This window comes from Mobula birostris, chromosome 5 (genome assembly GCF_030028105.1).
Source record: "Mobula birostris isolate sMobBir1 chromosome 5, sMobBir1.hap1, whole genome shotgun sequence".
NCBI lineage: Eukaryota > Metazoa > Chordata > Chondrichthyes > Myliobatiformes > Myliobatidae > Mobula > Mobula birostris.
This window is the reverse complement of record NC_092374.1, coordinates 9,773,816-9,793,870: the sequence shown is the minus strand read 5'-3', so window position 1 is coordinate 9,793,870 and position 20,055 is coordinate 9,773,816. Positions and strand designations below refer to the sequence as shown.

Below are 20,055 nucleotides of genomic sequence, written 5' to 3'. Positions count from 1 at the left end.
AAGCCTGAGTGCTTGAAATCGGAGTGAGCAAAACAGTTTTGAATTGTTTTACTGCTTATTACTCACCAACTATCAGTGATAAAAATCATTGCTTTTTGAATACATGTTAATGCAACTGATACTATCAAAAACTGCTTGCTGTAAGCATGATGGTAGTGCCAAACAGCCACATAAGTGCTGGTTAGAAATTGTTTGGCAACTGTCTCCAGCCCCAATTAAGCAGCATAGTGTCCAAAATGAATCAAGGGAACCCTGACTATTATATTTTTCTTTTTTGTTCTGCCCCAATTGACTGATGGACCAATTAACCAGAATCCACTTTCAGAAAAGATTTAGGCAAAGAAAACAACAGTTAACACGTTGAGTTGACCATTGAAAGGTTTTTGGTCAATAATGAGCCAGAGAAAAAAGGAGATGAGAGCACAAGACAGTTAAAGGCAATTGGTCACAATGGAGCAAGTAAAAGGAATGAAAGCTAAAAGAAAAAGTTTAAATAGCAATACAACCAGTGGTAATACCTGCTGTTCAAGAAAAATAATCCCAAGTTTCAGTTCTGAAACCATTAAGTCTTGAAAGTTATAAAGTGAATTACTGAAAGATGAAGTGCTGTTCCTGAACCTACATGAAGAGAATACTTTTTGGAGGTAAAGATCACAGCGGCAGTTAAATAGGAAGCCAAGAATGGCAAAAGATCGTAGTTCTGAGACCCAAATTCCAGACATTGGTTGGAATCTTGCATCTGTTACTAGTTGAATTATGCATCCTGGTAATGGGCTACTTTTTTCTGATTTGTTATTAAAGCTATGGGATTAGATTTCAATATTTGTTTGTCTATTGCTATTAAGTGCATGTACTTCCATAGAATCACAAACAGAATCAGCAGGGAAGAAAGCCGTGTCTTTATCCAATTCCTTGAAAGTTATTGTTGAAAGTAGTTCTGTCCTTTCAAACACTGACTTCTAATATTCCTTTTTGCAAATGGAATGTGATAAAATGGTCTAACATCATTATAGCATTGATCAGATGAACTGAGATTTTGATACCTTGGTCGTGTGTATCTTTTAATGAACATTTTCACTCTATTTTTGTACTGATTCCTGAAATCTAGTTTATGATAACACATAAGTTAATGGCAGGACAATCACTGGAGAATGGATTTCAGCTGCACATCATGTTGGTGCAGTGATTGAGATTTTGTTTTCCTTTGAGCAAGAGGCACAGGATGTGAACAGTAGTTGAGTTGATGGTAAGTAATTTTGTTTTGAATGTGCTAAATGTGTAACGAGGTAAATTTTTAAAATCGGTGACACAGTCCATTTGGCATACTTAACTGAAAGGAGAATTGAAGCACATTTAATTCTCTTTTAATAAAGCATTAAGCAGCAATTTGAAGGAAATATTATGGAACTGAAAGGAAAGAACCAGGAAAGAGGACTGATCAGGTTGCTGTAGCAGAGATCAAGGTTGGGTTAGGTTCATTGAGCTCAATGACCTCTTTCCCAGCTATAACAATTTCTATGAATCCAATCATATGACTTAATTAGCTGAAGGGATTAAAAAGTTGAAGAAGGATGACGTGACCAGCTGGTGGAGATCTCTGATTTAGGATTAATACAAACCATTGGGTTCCTGAATTGCCTGAGGCAAAATAAGAAAACTGACTCCTCAAAATAACCTGATGCTCTTCAGAGAAATTGAAGAAAGAATCTGAGTTGTGTTTTTTTTTGTTCTGCTCTGTCCTATCCTCAAGTTTCTAACTTGGAATTTATCATTTTTCTCCTTCATGGATCTTTCCCCCACTACAACAATCTTGATTTGAATCACCGAGCAAAGGTGCCCTCATTACAGGCCCATCCTGTTAATCATCTTCCTAAATGAGATGGTATTCTTTTCTATGGTATTTTTCCCCTTTTGTTCTTGTACAGATGCATGTATTTTTAGTTCAATTCTTGATATTGGTGAAAATGCTATTTTCAGAGTTTAATTTCCTTTTATGTTTTCGTTAATGTGGTTCCAGTTTTCAAGATCTCATTCAAGATTCCCCCATCAGCTCCATATCCAGCAGTGACTGCGGGAGTGTGTCTGTCACAACCTGCAGTCTTTCCAGCACGTATACTCCAAGGTAACCGGATTTTTTTGATCTTTCTATTTACTTCACAGGTAAAGTGAGCTGGTCCTCTTTAACCTGCTTTGTTTCTTAATTAATTTAGAGAATGTTCTATTTAGACTGAAGAACTGGTTTGCCAAGGCAGCATTGGATGGACGGAACCATAGTTGGGATGACTGAACTGAAACTTGGTTCTAAATATTGATAACGTGTGACATATTGCGGTACATTAATTTCTGATTGCTACTCATGTGCCTTTTTAGTCCTACAGTTGACGACTTAACTGAGCAACCAGTCCAAATCCTAGATTTTGAACAATTCAGATAGTTGCCTATTAGTATATGTCACTCTTGACTTAGTGTGAGTATTGATTATTTTTAATTTGGGTATGGCACAGATTAGCAACTTTAACAAAGATTAGCTATTTGATCAAGTCATTGGCCTCACTATCTAGACATCAGCATGAAACTTTCAAAGCTTCCAAATGTTGATTCAAAGTGTAAATTTGCCAGTTGTGTCTATCCCTATAGACTCTAAATATAGGATTCTGCCTGGATTAGAGGGCAAGTGCTATAACGAGAGGTGGGACAAACTTGGGTTGTTTACTGGAGCGACGGAAGCTGAGGAGAGATCTGATAGAAGTTTATAAGAGTTTAAGAGGCATAGATAGAGTAGACAGACAGGAGAAAATCTGCAGATGCTGGAAATGAAAGCAATACACACAAAATGCTAGATGAACTCAATAGGCCAGGCAGCATCTTTGGAAAAGAGTAATATGTTGACATTTTGGGCCGAGACCCTTCATCAGGGAAAGTTTTGGCCCAAAATGTTGACTGTTTACTCTTTTTCATAGCTGCTGCTTGGCTGCTGAGTTCCTCTAGCATTTTGTGTGCATTGAGTAAACAGACAGTATCTTTTTCCCGGGTTTGAGATGTCTAATACCAGAGGATGTGCATTTAAGGTGAGAGAGGGCAAGTTCAATGGAGATGTGAGAGGCTTTTTTTTTTAAGTGCCTAGAATGTGTGTGTGTTTCCTGGGGTGGTGGTAGAGGCAGATACATTAGGTACTTTTAAGAGACATTTAGATAGGCACGTGAATGTGAGGGAAATGGAAGCATATGGACACTTTAGGCAGAAGAGATTAGTGTCGTTGGCCTTTTGAGTACTAATTTAATTGGTTCGGCACAACATTGTGGGCCGAAGGGTCTGTTCCTATGCTGCACCTGTGTATGTTATGTTCTGTAGCTTGGATACCTCACTAGACAATGGAGACAAGATACTGTAGATGCTGGATTCTGGAGCAGAAAACAATCTTCTGGAGGAACTCTGGGTCATACATCTGTAGAAGGAAAGGAATTGTTGATGTGTTGCCCCAAAACATCATGAATTCTTCCCTTCTGCAAATGTTGTTAGTTCAGCTGTTTTCCACTAGCAGATTGTTGACCTCGCCAAACAAGATTAGTTATGTCAGTTGGGGTGAATTTGAGCCTGTTTGAGATTAAGGTTGTACAGCATGCATCCACTTACTTATTCTCTTTAGTTCATAAAGATGGTGGGAATAGGAAATGATCCCACACTTACACATCCAGGTTTGTGACATAACTAAGCAATCTTGTGCACCTAATTACAGAATGTATCTCCTGGGGATATTTGATTAAGTTAAATTTAAGTTGGTTTATTAATGTCACATGTATTGAAGTACAGTGAAAACATTTGTTTAGATGCTATCCATACTGATTATTTCATTGAATTAATACAAGGCAAAACAATAACCATGCAGAATAAAGTGTTATAGTTACTAGGAAAACAGAATGCAATGCAGGCAGACAATAAAATGCAAACATATCAAGGTAGATTGAGTTTGGTCTTGTCATACTAGGAGGCTGTTCAGTAGTCTAATAACAGCAAGATAAAAGTTGTCCTTGAGCCTGGTGATATGTGCTTTCAGCCTTTTGTATCTTCTGCCCGATGGGAGAGAGTGGCAGAGAGAATGTCTGGGGAGGGTGGGGCCTTTGATTATGTTGGCTACTTAACTGAGGCAGTAAGTGAAGAGAGTTCATGGAGGAGAGGCTGGTATAACAGTTTGTGGTTCTTTGCCCTTTTTCTCCAATTTCAGTCATAATCTCAAACTTATTTATGCTTTACTTTTCAGTTATAATTTGTTACTGTCCACAGATTGTTATGCCCTTCATCTACAAAATTGTTCTCTGAGGAAGAAATGTCATTGTAAGCTGAATACTTTTTGCTCTGTTTCTGGTTGATATTGTGGCAACTTAGCAAATGATTAATAAGCCATAAAATGAGCTGACTTCTGCTCTTTGTGCAAGGGATCGGCCTACCAATTGATCTATGATGCATCATTATGTCAATCCTTGATTTTAATTTCATTTCTTCTCCCAGAGTATTAAGGTAATAAGAGCCGCACAGTAGGTAAAGTAGTCATCAAAAAGTAATGCTTACCTGAGATAGAGAAATGTTGAAAACCTTCAAATCTATTTTTGGGGCATTGGGGATGAGGTTGGTGGTGTTTGAAGAACTTTACTGAATATGTAATTTACCTGGATCCTCCACAATAATCTATATCAAAAGCAAGTTTTAAAAGTCGTTACATCAAGGATGCATGTGCTAAAGTACAGAAACTCCTGGCACACATCAGAACTGAACAGTCCCAAGTAATAGTAATTTGACTTTTTTGCCAACTGAGTCTCAATGGCAGTTGAGGCACTCTATAAAACCAACACAAATTCCAACCATTCCATGTCAGGTGGTGATTCCCCTGTTCTCTTATGAATTTTTAATGTCTAACTGGACAGAGAAGGGACCACAGACAAAATGCTGGAGAAATTCTGAATGTCGGGTCTTGACCCAAAACACTGAATGCTTATTCCCCTCTATAGAGGCGTCTGGACTTGTTGAGTTCCTGCAGCATCTTGTGCGCATTGCTCAAGGTTTCCAGCATCTTTAGAATCTCTTGTGTTTGTGCTGTAAGAGTGCAGTGCACTGAAGTGTCTATTTAGTGAAACTTGGTACTAAAAGTATCAAGGTTCATAAGAATGATTCTGAGAATGAAAGGGTTAAGGTATGAGGGTTGTTTCGCTCTGGGCCTGTCCTTGCTCAAGTTTAGAAGAATGAGGGGCGATCTCATTGAAATCTATAGAATATTGAAAGGACTAGGTAAATTGAATGTGCAGAGGATTTTTCCCTTAGTGGGTGAGTCTAGGACCAGAATAGAGGGATGTCAACTTAGAACAGCTGAGAAGAAATTTCTTTAACCAGTGGGTGGTGAATCTATGGAATTCATTACCACAGGCAGCTATACAGGCCAAGTCATTGAGTGTATTTAAAGTGGAGGCTGACAAGTTCTTGATTAGTCAGGGTATCAAAGGTTATGGGGCGAAGGCAGGAGAATGGAGTTGAGAAGGATAATAAATCAGCCTTGATGGAATGGTGGGGCAGACTCGATGGACTGAATGGCCTAATACTGCTCCTATATTATATGGTGTTACAGACATTTTAAGGCGGCCCCCTGCAGTATGGATAACACAGTAGCATAGTGGTTACCATTACGCTATTACAACATCAGCGACCTGGATTCAGTTCTGCTACTCTCTGTAAGGAACTTGCATGTTCTCTCTGTGACTGCGTGGGTTTCCTTTGGGTCCTCCGGTTGCCTCACACATTCCAAAGACATCTGGGTTGGTAGGTTGATTGGTCACCTGGGTAGAATTAGGTAACGTAGGTTCATTGAGCTGGAAGTACCTGTTCCTGTGCTCAATCTCTAAATAAAAACAGGTGGATTAGAGCTGTTAGAAAGAATATTACAAATCAGCTACAGGATTGTGTCTAGAGTGGGAAGTAATTCATTGAGATGATGGGTTCTTTGACTGACAGGGCCTCAATAAACATTTTTAAGCTTTCATGGTCACTTGAAAATTGCAAGATTGACTAAATTGTGCAACGTATCGTTTGCTTGTATAGTTTCCATCTTGCATTTCAGTATCTCAATTGGATTATTCTACTTTGCAATATTATCAGGTTTTATATTATTGCTTCGTTAACCTTTGTTTACTTATTAAGTGCAAAGTCCCATGTAGTTAGTAGCTTTAGATAGCCTTATGCAGGATACAATATTTTGGAAGGCTCTATTCTGGTATTTTCACTGCAGAACTTTTTCTTCAGAGTTGTTGCCCTACATTTTAAGTCATTCATTTATATCTGCAGTCAGTATTTGCTTTAATTTTGTTAATCATCTTGTTATCGATTTGTTATAGTTTCATTTTCAAGCCTACAGTTTTTTCCCCTTCAAGAGTTCAGTTAACAACTTTTTTATTCGTATTAGTTGTCATTTTTCACAGTAAGTGAAACATTATCCTTAAATTTGATTTTGGTAATATTCAAGCCTATCACCAAAATAGCAAGCACAGAACAATGATTTAATGCAGAACAGGGTTGTTGCCTTTTTTAAAAAAAAAACTTGTTCCATTAACATTATGAATATGATCCTTGGGTGTAAGCAGCATTTGGAAATTATTTTCCTGTTATAGCGTATAGACCAATTGGGGTGAAAGAGTTAGTAGGAATTTAAAAAGTCTCATCATTTTTTATACTCATCTTCATAATATAAAGATTGCATAATATTTAATCAGTGATCAATTAGTACTCTTGCAGAGCAATAAATCAGTATAACAATTAAATAAACTCAGGAACCAAAGTAATGGGTGAGAATGGGGAACTGAAGTCAAAAGTAGAACTTAAGTCAGTGAACTTGAAAGTTAATAAATCCTAATTGAGCCAGTGATTTATATCCCAGAGTTTTGAATGTGTTTAGAATTAGTGGATAGAAATGTGAGTAGATAGCCCTGATGCAGAGCTTTAACCCCAAACATTAAAATTTCCCTCCCATCGCCCATCCCCCACAGGTGCTGCTCGACTTGCTGAGTTCCTCCAGCAGTTTGTATGTTGTTGTAGATATTCTGGTTATCATCTTCCAAAGTTTTCATGGTTCATGCAAATGAAGGTGCAGATATATCACCACTTCTTTTAGAAAAAAGAATAATGAAAATGGGAAACTGCTAACATGTTAGCCTCGTGTTGTGGCAAAGAAAATGCTGGAATTTCTTTTAGCCAATTACCTTGAACAGAACCATGGGAGTGAGCAGAGTCAACTTAGTTATTTATTGAAGGAAAATCATGTTTAACTACACTGGAGTTCTTTGAGGATACAAGTAATAGGGAACCAGCAAATGTGGCGTATTTGGATCTTCAGAAGGTTTTCAAAAGGGCCACATAGGATGTTGGCCAGCAAAATTAGAGCACATGGAATTGATGGTAATATACTCACATGGATTGAGAATTAGATGAGTAACACACACAAAATGTTGGGGGAGCTCAGCAGGTCAGGCAGCATCTGTGGAAGGGAGTAAACAGTAGACCTTTGGGCCAAGACCCTTCATCATTCTTTGCCGAAGAACAGAAAGGGGTAGAAGCCAGAATAAGAAGGTTGGGGGAGGGGAAAGATTACATGCTGGCAGGTGATGGGTGAAACTAGGTTGGGGGGGGATGAGTTGAGAAGCTGGGAGGTGATAGGTGGAAAAGGTAAAGGGCTGAAGTAGTAGTAGTCACTGCTTGATACCAAGAACATAAAGTACTGCAGGACTATTCCATCGGTGAGTTGCTCGATAGCAATAGAACTGGACTTATTGCAGATTGTTCTGTTGTCTTCTTGACTTGTTGCTTACTATTGTACAGAGATGGTGCGCGGTCCAAAATATAGTGATTGTCTTGGTCATTTTTATTGTGATTGCAAGACCCTGTCTGACGTTGGTAATGTACAAATGTAGAATACTGAAAACCCAGCTAACTGGATCATTGGCAAGACCTACAACGGAGGAGCTGTATTCCCTCAGTTGTTGCACGGACAAGGCCCACAAGCCTCGGACTTGTTCGTTGCGGTCACCAGCAAAGGAGACATCGGATCTGGCTGTGTACCACTGGATTTCATACTGGGTTGGGAGTTGGTCCCTTTCATTAGTGCTGCTGTCTGGTGTTCACTCGGTGCTGCCCTCCAGTGTTTGCTCGGTGGAAGAACAATCTGGACCAGGACAGCTCAAGGACTTGAGCTATATTTTTTCTCTCCTTGTGACTGTATGTTTTCCTGAAATCATAACCACATGTGTTGTTTGTGTTATATGTAATATGCTGTGTGCTGTTGCTGATGTGTTTTGCACCTTTTTCCTGAAGGAACACTGTTTTGTTTGGCTATATTCATGTTCATTCTTGAATAATAATTAAACTTGAACTGACTATATTTATGTTCATTGTTGAATAATAGTTAAACTTGAACATGAATGTGATAGGAGAGGGCAGTGGACCGGGAAGCGAAGGGATGAAGGAGGGGAACCAGAGGGAGGTGATGGGTAGGTCATGAGGGTGGGAGAAGAGAAGGGGTGAGAGGATAACCAGAATGGGGAACGGAAAGAGAGATGTGGGGGGAGAGAGCAAAAGGCAGGAGGTTGTAAATACCAGAAGTTGGAGAAATTGATGCTCATGCCATTAGATTGGTGGCTACTCAGACGGAATACAAGGTGTTGCTCCTCCAGTCTGAATTTGGCCTCATCATGACAGTAGAGGAGGCCGTGGGTATACGTATCAGCATGGAAACAGGTAGCCGCCAGCAGATCCTGCCGTTTGAGGTGGACAGAATGAAGGTGCTCAACAAAGCAGTCCCCAATCTGAGTCAGATCTCACCAGTGCAGAGGAATCTGTCAGATAGAGAGCTTAAAGTTAGTACTTTTGGGTTGGCAGGCTGTGACCAATGGAGAACTATGATTAGCTGGGGTCCCAAACACCAAATGTGCAATCTGTATTACGAATCTGAGGGGACTAATTCCATATTTGCTGATAGCACTGAACGACATGAGACTCTGCATACTGAGGAGAATATAGAGGCTTCAAGGTGATATGGACAAGTTAAATGAATGGGCAAAAACAAAACATGACAAATGGAGCCTTACATTGAAAAATGAGGTCATCTATTTCAGAGTATCTGAGAGATTTGTTAAATGATGAAAGAATGAGTAATATTGATATAAAAAAGACAATCACTGAAAGCTAACATATCAGTGTAGCACAAAATTAAGAGCACAAATCAAATGTTAGCCTTCATTATGAGAATATTTAAGCATGAGTGTAAGAAAATCTTATTACCGTAAAGTCTTGGTAAGAATGCACTGTGGCTTGCTTTCAGCTCTTTAAGAAATGATATACTTGCCATTTACCGCACTGTTTCCAGGTATGGGGTTTCGTGCTCAGTGTTACGATTTTTCACACTGGCTTCAGGTTTTCTGTGTTTGCATATGAGGAGAGATTGAGGTAGTAATCTCCAGATCTTGGAGGAATGACAGATACTTGTTGAAAATTTGGGTTTGACTGGTAGATCCAAAGAAGATGTTTCCTCTGGATGAGCAGCCTAGGACCAGAGGGCACAATTTCAGAATGAGAGGTTGATTGTTTAGGACTGAGATGAGGAGAAATTTCTTTATCCCAAGAGCTATGAGAGCTGATTGGTTTCATTCAAAATAAAGATCAATGGATTTCTGGACATTAAGATTTAAGGAGTATCAGTAGTGCTGAAAAGTTTCACTGAGATGAGATCAGTCATGTTCATATGATTGCTCAAGAAGCTCGTGGACTATGAGAAGTAGGATTTGAAGTGCTTTTGTCAATCTTTTGTGGAAAAAGTAATTGAAGCTGACATTTTGGTGCATTATTTGCAGGGAGACTGCACTGAGGTACTATAAAACTGGGACATTCAGGTCCTTGTCAATATTTTTCATTTACTACTTTACCTAGTGAAGGTCTGCAGCTTACAATTTATGTATGATCCTAATACTACATGAAAGTCATTTGATAAGGTTTGAAATGGAGCTACATAAGGAGACATTAAGACACAACTGTTTAAAAACATGGGCTTAAAGAAAGTAAGGTATAAAATATGCACAGGGACAGAGTAGAAGAATTCGAGGGCTGGGAGAGATTACAAAGTGAGCCAACAGAATGATAGCAAAGATGAAAACTTCTAAGTAAGGGGCATTGCTTGGTCCTGAGTCTCTGCCATTTTTAGATGTGATAGGTGATAGTTCACGTGCCCAAGAACACTTATGTTGTTGAATGAGTCCAGAGAGTGTACATTGTATTAGGAGTTCTGCCTTACTGCACTTGGGGAGTTTAGTTTCACCATACAAACTCTGTGGTTGAGGCTTTTAGGCAAACTGGTGTAGGGTGACATTCAACATTTTGTTTTGTTACAAGAGCATACTGATGGCCTGTGTTTTAAAATTCTTTTCAGTTCTTCTGGCATTAACACATGTTCTGTTATTGCAGTCCTGTTGGCAGTCTAACTACAAGTTCCTACACCTCTGAGGATGTAGATCAAGAGGAGATCCAGCTTGCACTTCTGGCTGCCAAGATTGCCACTAGAGAAAAGATCCGGGCTCGTTTCCATAGCAGCAGTGACCTTATTCACAGACTTTTTGTGTGCATCGCAGGTATCTGTATACTTTGTACTCAGAAAATTCCCTGCTTTATTGAATGACTTTGTTTTATGCCATGAACTTAATAAAACTAATGATAGGGTTTAACAGAGTCAGCATGCATTAGTGAAAGGGAAATCATATCCAGCAATTTTTTTTCAAGTTTGTAATTAACAGAATAGGATAAAGGTGAACAAGTAAATGTGGTGTACTGGACTGCAAAAGACCTGCACAAAGTACACTAAGATACAGGTGAAAATTGTTACAGCACCCATTCACTTAGCCTTGAAGCCCTTTACACGTTTGTCTTGTGATAATACAGAAGGAATTTTTTTTTTCCCAAGTTGAGGCTATTATTAGTGAGATGTCTCAAAGATTAGTGCTGCATGTGTGAGACACATGATGTCTGAGGGGCCTCAAGGATATAGACTGGCTAAATGAATGTAAGAAGACATCACCATATTGTGAGGGGGAAAAATGAGGTTGGGGAAGATAGAGAAGTTATTTTTGCAGACATTAAAGGATTGAATGGTGGTGACATTCAGTGGGACCTGTTACCCTTTATACATAAGGAAGTCAACATTAGAATCAGATTTATTATAGCTGACATATGTCATGAAAGTTGTTTTGCATTTCAATACAATGCAAGAAATTTAAACTACTGTACGTAAGTGTGCAAAAGTCTTATGCACATGTATATGGCCGGGATGCCTGAGACTTTTACACAGTACTGTATTGTCAATGTGGAGCAGAGAATGAGTTTGTAACTCTGGTGGGAGCAAAGAATGTTGGGAATGGTGAGGGTGGAGCTCTGTGGAAGGGTGTGCCATGGCAGAGAAGGAGTGCCAGGGGTGAAGGGTGGCATGGATGCAGACACATGCAGCCCTGAGATACCAGGCAAGGTCATTTGATTCAAACAATTGCTTTTTTGATCTTTACAGAGTTTCTCTCTGGTGTTCCTGTTCCCTTCCCCTTTTCCCAACCATGATTCCTCTATCCCTGCCCTCATTCCCACTCTCAGTTAGTTACAACAAGAAATATAAAAGATAAATGAGTAGTCCAAAAGAAGAGAAAATTGTGAGATCATGTTCATGGGTTCATAGACTGTTCAGAAATATGATGGCAGTGAGGAAGAAGCTGTTCCGAAAACATTGAATGTGTATCTCCAGGCTCCAGTATATCCTCCCTGTTGGTGGTAATATGAAGAGGGCATGTTCTAGATGGTGAGGGTCCTTAACAATGGATGCTGCTTTCTTGAGTTGTGTATGTACAGCAAGTACTAAGGCAAGTGAATGTTATGTTGGCTTTCATTGCAAGAGAATTTGAGTAAAAGCATAAGAATATCTGTAGGACCCTGGTGACATCATACTTGGACTGCCTCGGGAAGGATGTACTTGAAATAACAGGTACAACAAAGGTTCCTGTGATTGCGTGACAATTGTAGCCGGAGAATGAGAGGTGATTTCATTGAAACATACCCCATTGGCTGCAGAAAAGGTGGACATCATGGAGGGATTGTCTACGGACAATCGGCAATGGGCTATTAGTTTCAATATAATTATGGAGAAGGATAGGTCTGGATCCAGGGTTGAGATTTTTGATTGGAGAAAAGCTAACTTTGAGGAGATGCAAAGGGATTTAGAAGGAGTGGATTGGGACAATTTGTTCTATGGGAAGAATGTAATAGAGAAATGGAGGTCATTTAAAGGTGAAATTTTGAGGGTACAGAATCTTTATGTTCCTGTTAGGTTGAAAGGAAAGATTAAAAGTTTGAGAGAGCCATGGTTTTCGAGGGATATTGGAAACTTGGTTCGGAAAAAGAGAGATATCTACAATAAATATAGGCAGCATGGAGTAAATGAGGTGCTCAAGGAATATAAAGAATGTAAAGAGAATCTTAAGAAAGAAATTAGAAAAGCTAAAAGAAGATACGAGGTTGCTTTGGCAAGTAAGGTGAAAATAAATCCAAAGGGTTTCTACAGTTATATTAATAGCAAAAGGATAGTGAGGGATAAAATTGGTCCCTTAGAGAATCAGAGTGGACAGCTATGTGTGGAGCCAAAAGAGATGGGGGAGATTCTGAACAATTTCTTTTCTTCGGTATTCACTCAGGAGAAGGATATTGAATTGTGCAAGATAAGGGAAACAGGTAGGGAAGTTGATGATGATTAAAGTATGATGTTCAAAGAAGAGGAAGTACTGGAGCTTTTAAGGAGTATAAAAGTGGATAAGTCTCCGGGTCCTGACAGGATATTCCCTAGGACCTTGAGGGAAGTTAGTGTGGAAATAGCAGGGCTCTGACAGAAATATTTCAAATGTCAATAGAAACAGGGATGGTGCTGAAGGATTGGCATATTGCTCATGTGGTTTCATTGTTTAAAAAGGGTTCTAAGAATAAACCTAGCAATTATCGGCCTGTGAGTTTGACATCAGTGGTGGGTAAATTGATGGAAGGTATTCTTAGAGATGGTATATAGAATTATCTGGATAGACAGGGTCTGATTAGGAGCAGTCAACATGGATTTGTGCGTGGAAGGTCATGTTTGACAAATCTTATTGAATTTTTTGAAGAGGTTACTAGGAAAATTGACGAGGGTAAAGCGGTGGATGTTGTCTGTATGGACTTCAGTAAGGCCTTTGACAAGGTTCCACACAGATGGTTAGTTAGGAAGGTTCAATCGTTAGGTATTAACATTGAAGTAGTAAAATGGATTCAGCAGTGGCTGGATGGGACACACCAGAGAGTAGTGGTGGATAACTGTTTGTCAGATTGGAGGCTGGTGACTAGTGGTGTGCCTCAGGGATCTGTACTGGGTCCAATGTTGTTTGTCATATACATTAATGATCTGGATGATGGGGTGGTAAATTGGATGAGTAAGTATGCAGATGATACTAAGATAGGTGGCATTGTGGATGATGAAGTAGGTTGTCAAAGCTTGCAGAGAGATTTAGGCCAGTTAGAAGAGTGGGCTGAAAGATGGCAGATGGAGTTTAATGCTGATAAATGTGAGGTGCTACATTTTAGTAGGACTAATCAAAATAGGACATACATGGTAAATGGTAGGGCATTGAAGAATGCAGTAGAACGGAGGGATCTAGGAATAATGGTGCATAGTTCCCTGAAGGTGGAATCTCATGTGGATAGGGTGATGAAGAAAGCTTTTGGTATGCTGGCCTTTATTAATCAGAGCATTGAGTATAGGAGTTGGGATGTAATGTTGAAATTGTACAAGGCATTAATGAGGCCAAATTTGGAGTATTGTGTAGTTTTGGTCACCGAATTATAGGAAAAATGTCAACAAAATAGAGAGAGTACAGAGAAGATTTACTAGAATGTTACCTGGGTTTCATCACCTAAGTTATAGAGGAAGGTTGAACAAGTTCTTTGGAACGTAGAAGGTTGGGGGGGGGGGTGGACTTGATAGAGGTATTTAAAATTATTAGGGGAATAGATAGAGTTGACGTGGATAGGCTTATTCCATTGAGAGTGGGGGAGATTCAAACAAGAGGACATGAGTTGAGAGTTAAAGGGCAAAAGTTTAGGGGTAACATGAGGGGGAAATTCTTTACTCAGAGAGTGGTAGCTGTGTGGAACAAGCTTCCAGCAGGAGTGGTTGAGGCAGGTTCGATGTTGTCGTTTAAAGTTAAATTGGGCAGCTATATGGACAGGAAAGGAATGGAGGGTTATGGGCTGAGTGCAGGTCGGTGGGACTAGGTGAGAGTAAGAGTTCGGCACGGACTGGAAGGGCCGAGATGGCCTGTTTCTGCTTCGTAATTGTTATATGGAGTCTGTGTGGGTAGAGGTTAGGAACAGGAAGGGGTCAATAACTTTACTGGGTGTTTTTTATAGGCCGCCCAATAGTAACAGGGATTTCGAGGAGCAGATAGGGAAACAGATCCTGGAAAGGTGTGATAATAGCAGAGTTGTCGTGATGGGAGATTTTAATTTCCCAAATATCGATTGGCATCTCCCTAGAGTAAGGGGTTCAGATGGGGTGGAGTTTGTTAGGTATGTTCAGGAAGGTTTCTTGACACAATATGTAGGTAAGCCTACAAGAGGAGAGGCTGTACTTGATTTGGTATTGGGAAATGAACTTGTTCAGGTGTCAGATCTCTCAGTGGGAGAGCATTTTAGAGATAGAGATAAAGAATTCTATCTCCTTTACAATAGCATTGGAGACAGATAGGAACAGACAAGTTAGAAAAGTGTATAATTGGATTATGGGGAATTATGAGGCAATCAGGCAGGAACTTGGAAGCTTAAATTGGGAACAGATGTTCTCAGGGAAAAGTACAGCAGAAATGTGGCAAATGTTCAGGGGATATTTGAGTGGAGTTCTGCATAGGTACGTTCCAATGAGACAGGGAAGTTATGGTAGGGTACAGGAACCGTGGTGTACAAAGGCTGTAATAAATCTAGTCAAGAAGAAAAGAAAAGCTTACAAAAGGTTCAGAGAGCTGGGTAATGTTAGAGATCTAGAAGATTATACGGCTAACAGGAAGGAGCTTAAGAAGGAAATTAGGAGAGCCAGAAGGGGCCATGAGAAGGACTTGGACAGCAGGATTAAGGAAAACCCTATTCTACAAGTATGTGAAGAGCAAGAGGATAAGACGTGAAAGAATAGGACCTATCAAGTGTGACAGTGGGAAAGTGTGTATGGAACCGGAGGAAATAGCAGGGGTACTTAATGAATACTTTACTTCAGTATTCACTATGGAAAAGGGTCTTGGTGTTTGTAGTGATGACTTGCAGTGGACTGAAAAGCTTCAGCATGTAGATATTAAGAAAGAGGATGTGCTGGAGCTTTGGAAAGCATCAAGTTGGATAAGTTGCCAGGACTGGATGAGATGTACCCCAGGCTACTGTGGGAGGCGAGGGAGGAGATTGCTGTGCCTCTGGCGATGATCTTTGAATCATCAATGGAGACGAGAGAGGTTCCGGATGATTGGAGGGTTGCAGATGTTGTTCCTTTATTCAAGAGAGGAAACTATAGACCAGTGAGTGTTACCTCAGTGTTGTAAGTTGTTGGAGAAGATCCTGAGAGGCAGGATTTATGAACATTTGGAGAGGTATAACATGATTAGGAGTAGTGGAGTGCCTCAGGGATCTGTTCTGGGACCCTTACACTTCATGATTTTTATAAGTGACCTGGATGAGGAAGTGGAGGGATGGGTTAGTAAGTTTGCTGATGACACAAAGGTTGGGGATGTTGTGGATAGTGTGGAGGGCTGTCAGAGGTTACAGCGGGACTTTGATAGGATGCAAAACTAGGCTGAGAAGTTGCAGATGGAGTTCAACCCAGGTAAGTATGAAGTGGTTCATTTTGGTAAGTCAAATATGATGGCAGAATATAGTATTCATGGTAAGTCTCTTGGCAGTGTGGAGGATCAGAGGGATCTTGGGGTCCGAGTCCATAGCACACTCAAAACAGCTGTGCACGTTGATTCTGTGGTTAAGAAGGCGTATGGTGTGTTGGTATTCATCAATTGTGGAATTGAATTTAGGAGCTGAGAGTTGATGTTGCAGTTATATAGGACCCTGGTCAGACCACACTTGGAGTACTGTGCTCAGTTCTGGTCGCCTCACTTATAGGAAGGATGTGGAAACCATAGACAGGGTGCAGAGGAGATTTACAAGGATGTTGCCTGGATTGTGGAGCATGCCTTATGAGAATAGGTTAAGTGAACTCGGCCTTTTCTCCTTGGAGTGACGGAGGATGAGAGGTGACCTGATAGGGGTGTATAAGGTGATGAGAGGTATTGATTGTGTGGATAGTCAGGGGCTTTTTCCCAGGGCTGAAATGGTTGTGAGTGCATGGAGTGGGCTGCCGGCAATGGTGGGGTCTTTTAAGAGACTTTTGGATAGGTACATGGAGCTTAGAAAAATAGAGGGCTGTTCTATGGGTAACCCTAGTAATTTCTAAGGTAGGGACATGTTCGGCACAACTTTGTGGGCCGAAGGGCCTGTATTGTGCTGTAGGTTTTCTATGTTTCTATTCTTTAAGAGTTTGACAGGCTGGACACAGGTTTGATGTTTCCCCTGTTTGGGGGTTTCTAGAACCAGAGATTAGGCATCTGTTAGTCTCCTGAGACCATGGATTTGTGCCTTGGAAGATTTCCAGGGCGCAGGCCTGTGCAAGGTTGTATGGAAGACTGGCAGTTGCCCATGCTGCAAGTCTCCCCTCTCCATGCCACCGATGTTGTCCAAGGGAAGGGCACTAGGGCCGATACAGCTTGGCACCGGTGTCGTTGCAGAGCAATGTGTGGTTAAGTGCCTTACTCAGGGACACAACACGCTGCCTCAGCTGAGGCTCGAACTCACGACCTTCAGATCACTAGACCGATGCTTTAACCACTTGGCCATGTGCCAACACAACCAGAGATCAGCCTCAAAATAAAAGCGGAGGGGTTGGAATTTCTTCCATTTAGAGATGAAGATTCTCTGTAGTTCTCTCACCAAGAGGCTGAGTCATTCTGTATACTTCTAAAGACAAAATGATAAGTTTTCTGGATGTCATGGGAATCCAGTGATGTGGGACACTGAGGAAGAAGATTAGTCATGATATTATTGAATGGTAGAGCCTGCACAATCGGCTGGTTATATTTCAAAGTTCAATATAAATGTATTAAAGTATATATGTATATACACACACACACACATATATATATATATATATATATATATATATATATATATATATACACACACACACACACACACACACACACACACCCCACCATATACTATCCTGAGATTTATTTTCTTGTGGGCATTCACAGTAGAACAAAGATTTACTTTAGAACTCTTGGAAAAACTACACACAAGCAAAGATGGACAAACAACAAATGTGTAAAAGACAAATTGGACAAATCAAAAAATAAAATAATAGTAATAAATAATATTGATAACGTGTGTTGTCGAGTCCTTGAGAGTGAGTCCATAGGTTGTGGAATCAGTTCAGTGCTGGGGTGAGTGAAGTTATTCACGGTAGTTCAGGTGTCTGATGGCTGCAGTGTAATAACTGTTCCTGAACCTGGTGGTATGGGTCGTGAGGCCTGATGGCAGCAGTGAGAAGACAGCATAACCTAGATGGTAGGGGTCCTTGATGATGGATGTTGCTTTTACATGTCAGCGCTCCTGGTAGATGTGCTCAGTGGTAGTGTGCACAGCTACAAGGCTTGTGTTCCAAAGGCTTTTGTACTTCGAAACTGCTGATGCTAATGTCTGTTCTAAATTTGTGTGGTGAAGGGCGAAGAATCCTTGATAAATATTGATGTTGTCCTGGAAATACCCTGGCATAAGTTGGTAATAATTTTAAGCTCCTGTAGTAATGAAACATTAATATGTGTTTGCTTGTTAAAATATAGTATCTGATTACTGTAAACACTTGTGCCTCAACTTTTTCATCACAGGTAAAATATAGATTGGTGCCAAAACAACCTGCTTTGTTTTAATCAGTCTCACCATTGCAAGATATTTTCTGGTGAAGACCATGTCCCCGGCTTTACTCCTGAAATTTGTGTGTATTGACTCCTGTTGTATTGTGATCCATATGCAGAAAGTTGTGTTAACTAACACCATTTCACACCATCATAGGTGTTGCTGACCAGTTGCAGACTAACTATGCAAGTGACCTGCGAAGTATCCTTAAAACCTTGTTTGAGGTCATGGCAACCAAGCTAGAGTATGAAAGCAGCAGGACAGAGAAGAAAGGTAATAGACCAGTTTACTCCTGAGTTGTGTAACTTGTCTGTTCTCTGCACAATGCTAACTGTCCTGTTTGGGTGTACCCTTCTGGATGCTACAACTTGCTTTACATTTACTTTTTTATTTCTTATTTAGAGATACAGTGCAGAATAGGCTCTTCTGACCTGTCACACTGCCCCAACAGCCCCGATTTAACCCGAACCTAATCATGGGACAATTTACGATGACTAATTAACCTGTGACTTTGGACTGTGGGAGGAAACCGGTGCATCTGGAGAAAACCCACACGTTCAATAGGGAGGAGATACAGACTACTTACAGATGATGTCTGAATTGAACTCCAAACTCTGGAACACCCCAACTTATAAGAGAGTCATGCTAACTGCAAGCTACAGTGTACCAATATACAGTGTCTAGAAAAAGTATTCAGCCTCCCCCCACCCCCCCTTGGAAGTTTTCATGTTTTATTGTTTTACAACATTGAATCAGTGGATTTGATTTGGCATTTTTTTTACACTGATCAACAGAAAAAGACACTTCCGTGTCAAAGTGAAAACAGATCTCGACAAAGTGATCTAAATTGATTACAAATACAAAACAAAATAGTTGATTACATAAGTCTTCACCCCCTTCAAGTCAGTATTTAGTAAATGTACCTTCGGAGGCAATTACAGCCTTGAGTCTGTGTGGATAGGTCTCTATCAGCTTTGCACGTCCGGACACTGCAATTTTTCCCCATTCTTCTTTACAAAGCTACTCAAGCTCCGTCAGATTTTATGGGGATCGTGAGTAAACAGCCCTTTTCAAGCAATGCACACAAAATGCTGGAGGAACTCAGCAGGCCAGGCAGCATCTACGGAAAAGAGTACAGTTAGCATTTTGGGCCAGGACCTTTCAGCAGGACTTTCAAGTCTAGCCACAAATTCTCAATTGGACTCTGACTTGGCCACTCTAGGTCATTAACTTTGTTGTTTTTAAACCCTTCCTGTGTAGCTTTGGCTTTGTGCTTGGGGTCATTGGCGTGCTGGAAAACAAATCTCCCAAGTCGCAGTTCTCTTGCAGACTGCACAAGGTTTTCTTCCAGAATTTCCCTGTATTTTGCTTCATTCATTTTACCCACTACCTTCACAAGCCTTCCAGGGCCTGCTGCAGTGAAGCATCCCCACAGCATGATGCAGCCACCACCATGCTTCACAGTAGGGATGGTGTATTTTGCTGATGAGCAATGTTTGACTTCTGCTAAACATAGCATTTAATTTGATAGCCAAAAAGCTCAATTTTGGTTTCATCAGACCAACGAGCCACCTTCCAGCTGACTTCACTTCAGAATCTCCCACATGCCTTCTGGCAAACTCTAGCCGAGATTTCATGAATTTTTTTTTTCCTTTTTTTTTTGTAATTTATTTTTTATTGAAGTTCATCATCAAACAAACATTTCCATAAGATGTATTTCAGACATTGTACATATATATCATATAATCATATATGCCACAAATCTCCACATAATATTTATCTGAGGTATACACTTGCAGAAAAGAGAGGAAAGAAAGAACAAACAAAAGGAGAAAACTATGTACAAGTAGGGAGTGATTTTTTTTACAACATATTCATTGATTTGTGAGAATAAAATCAGGCCTATGAGGTGTTATGTAGTTGAACCATTTTTCCCGGTATGAATCAAATTGTTCCAACTTATGATTAACAGATGCT

At 40.2% G+C, this 20,055-nt stretch overlaps 1 protein-coding gene across 5 annotated transcripts in view; it reads left to right on the top strand.

The window, feature by feature from the left end:
• The window catches only part of zfyve28 (zinc finger, FYVE domain containing 28), a 198,392-nt gene that overhangs the window by 154,391 nt on the left and 23,946 nt on the right, over positions 1–20,055 (top strand). For 3 of the 5 annotated variants that reach the window (XM_072257589.1, XM_072257588.1, XM_072257593.1), the window contains 3 exons: positions 2,018–2,122; positions 10,489–10,652; positions 18,235–18,351. In XM_072257589.1, coding sequence (XP_072113690.1) covers positions 2,018–2,122; positions 10,489–10,652; positions 18,235–18,351 — 386 coding nt within the window. The remainder of the gene's footprint in view (positions 1–2,017; positions 2,123–10,488; positions 10,653–18,234; positions 18,352–20,055) is intronic. The other 2 variants (XM_072257590.1, XM_072257591.1) reach the window with 2 other exon arrangements.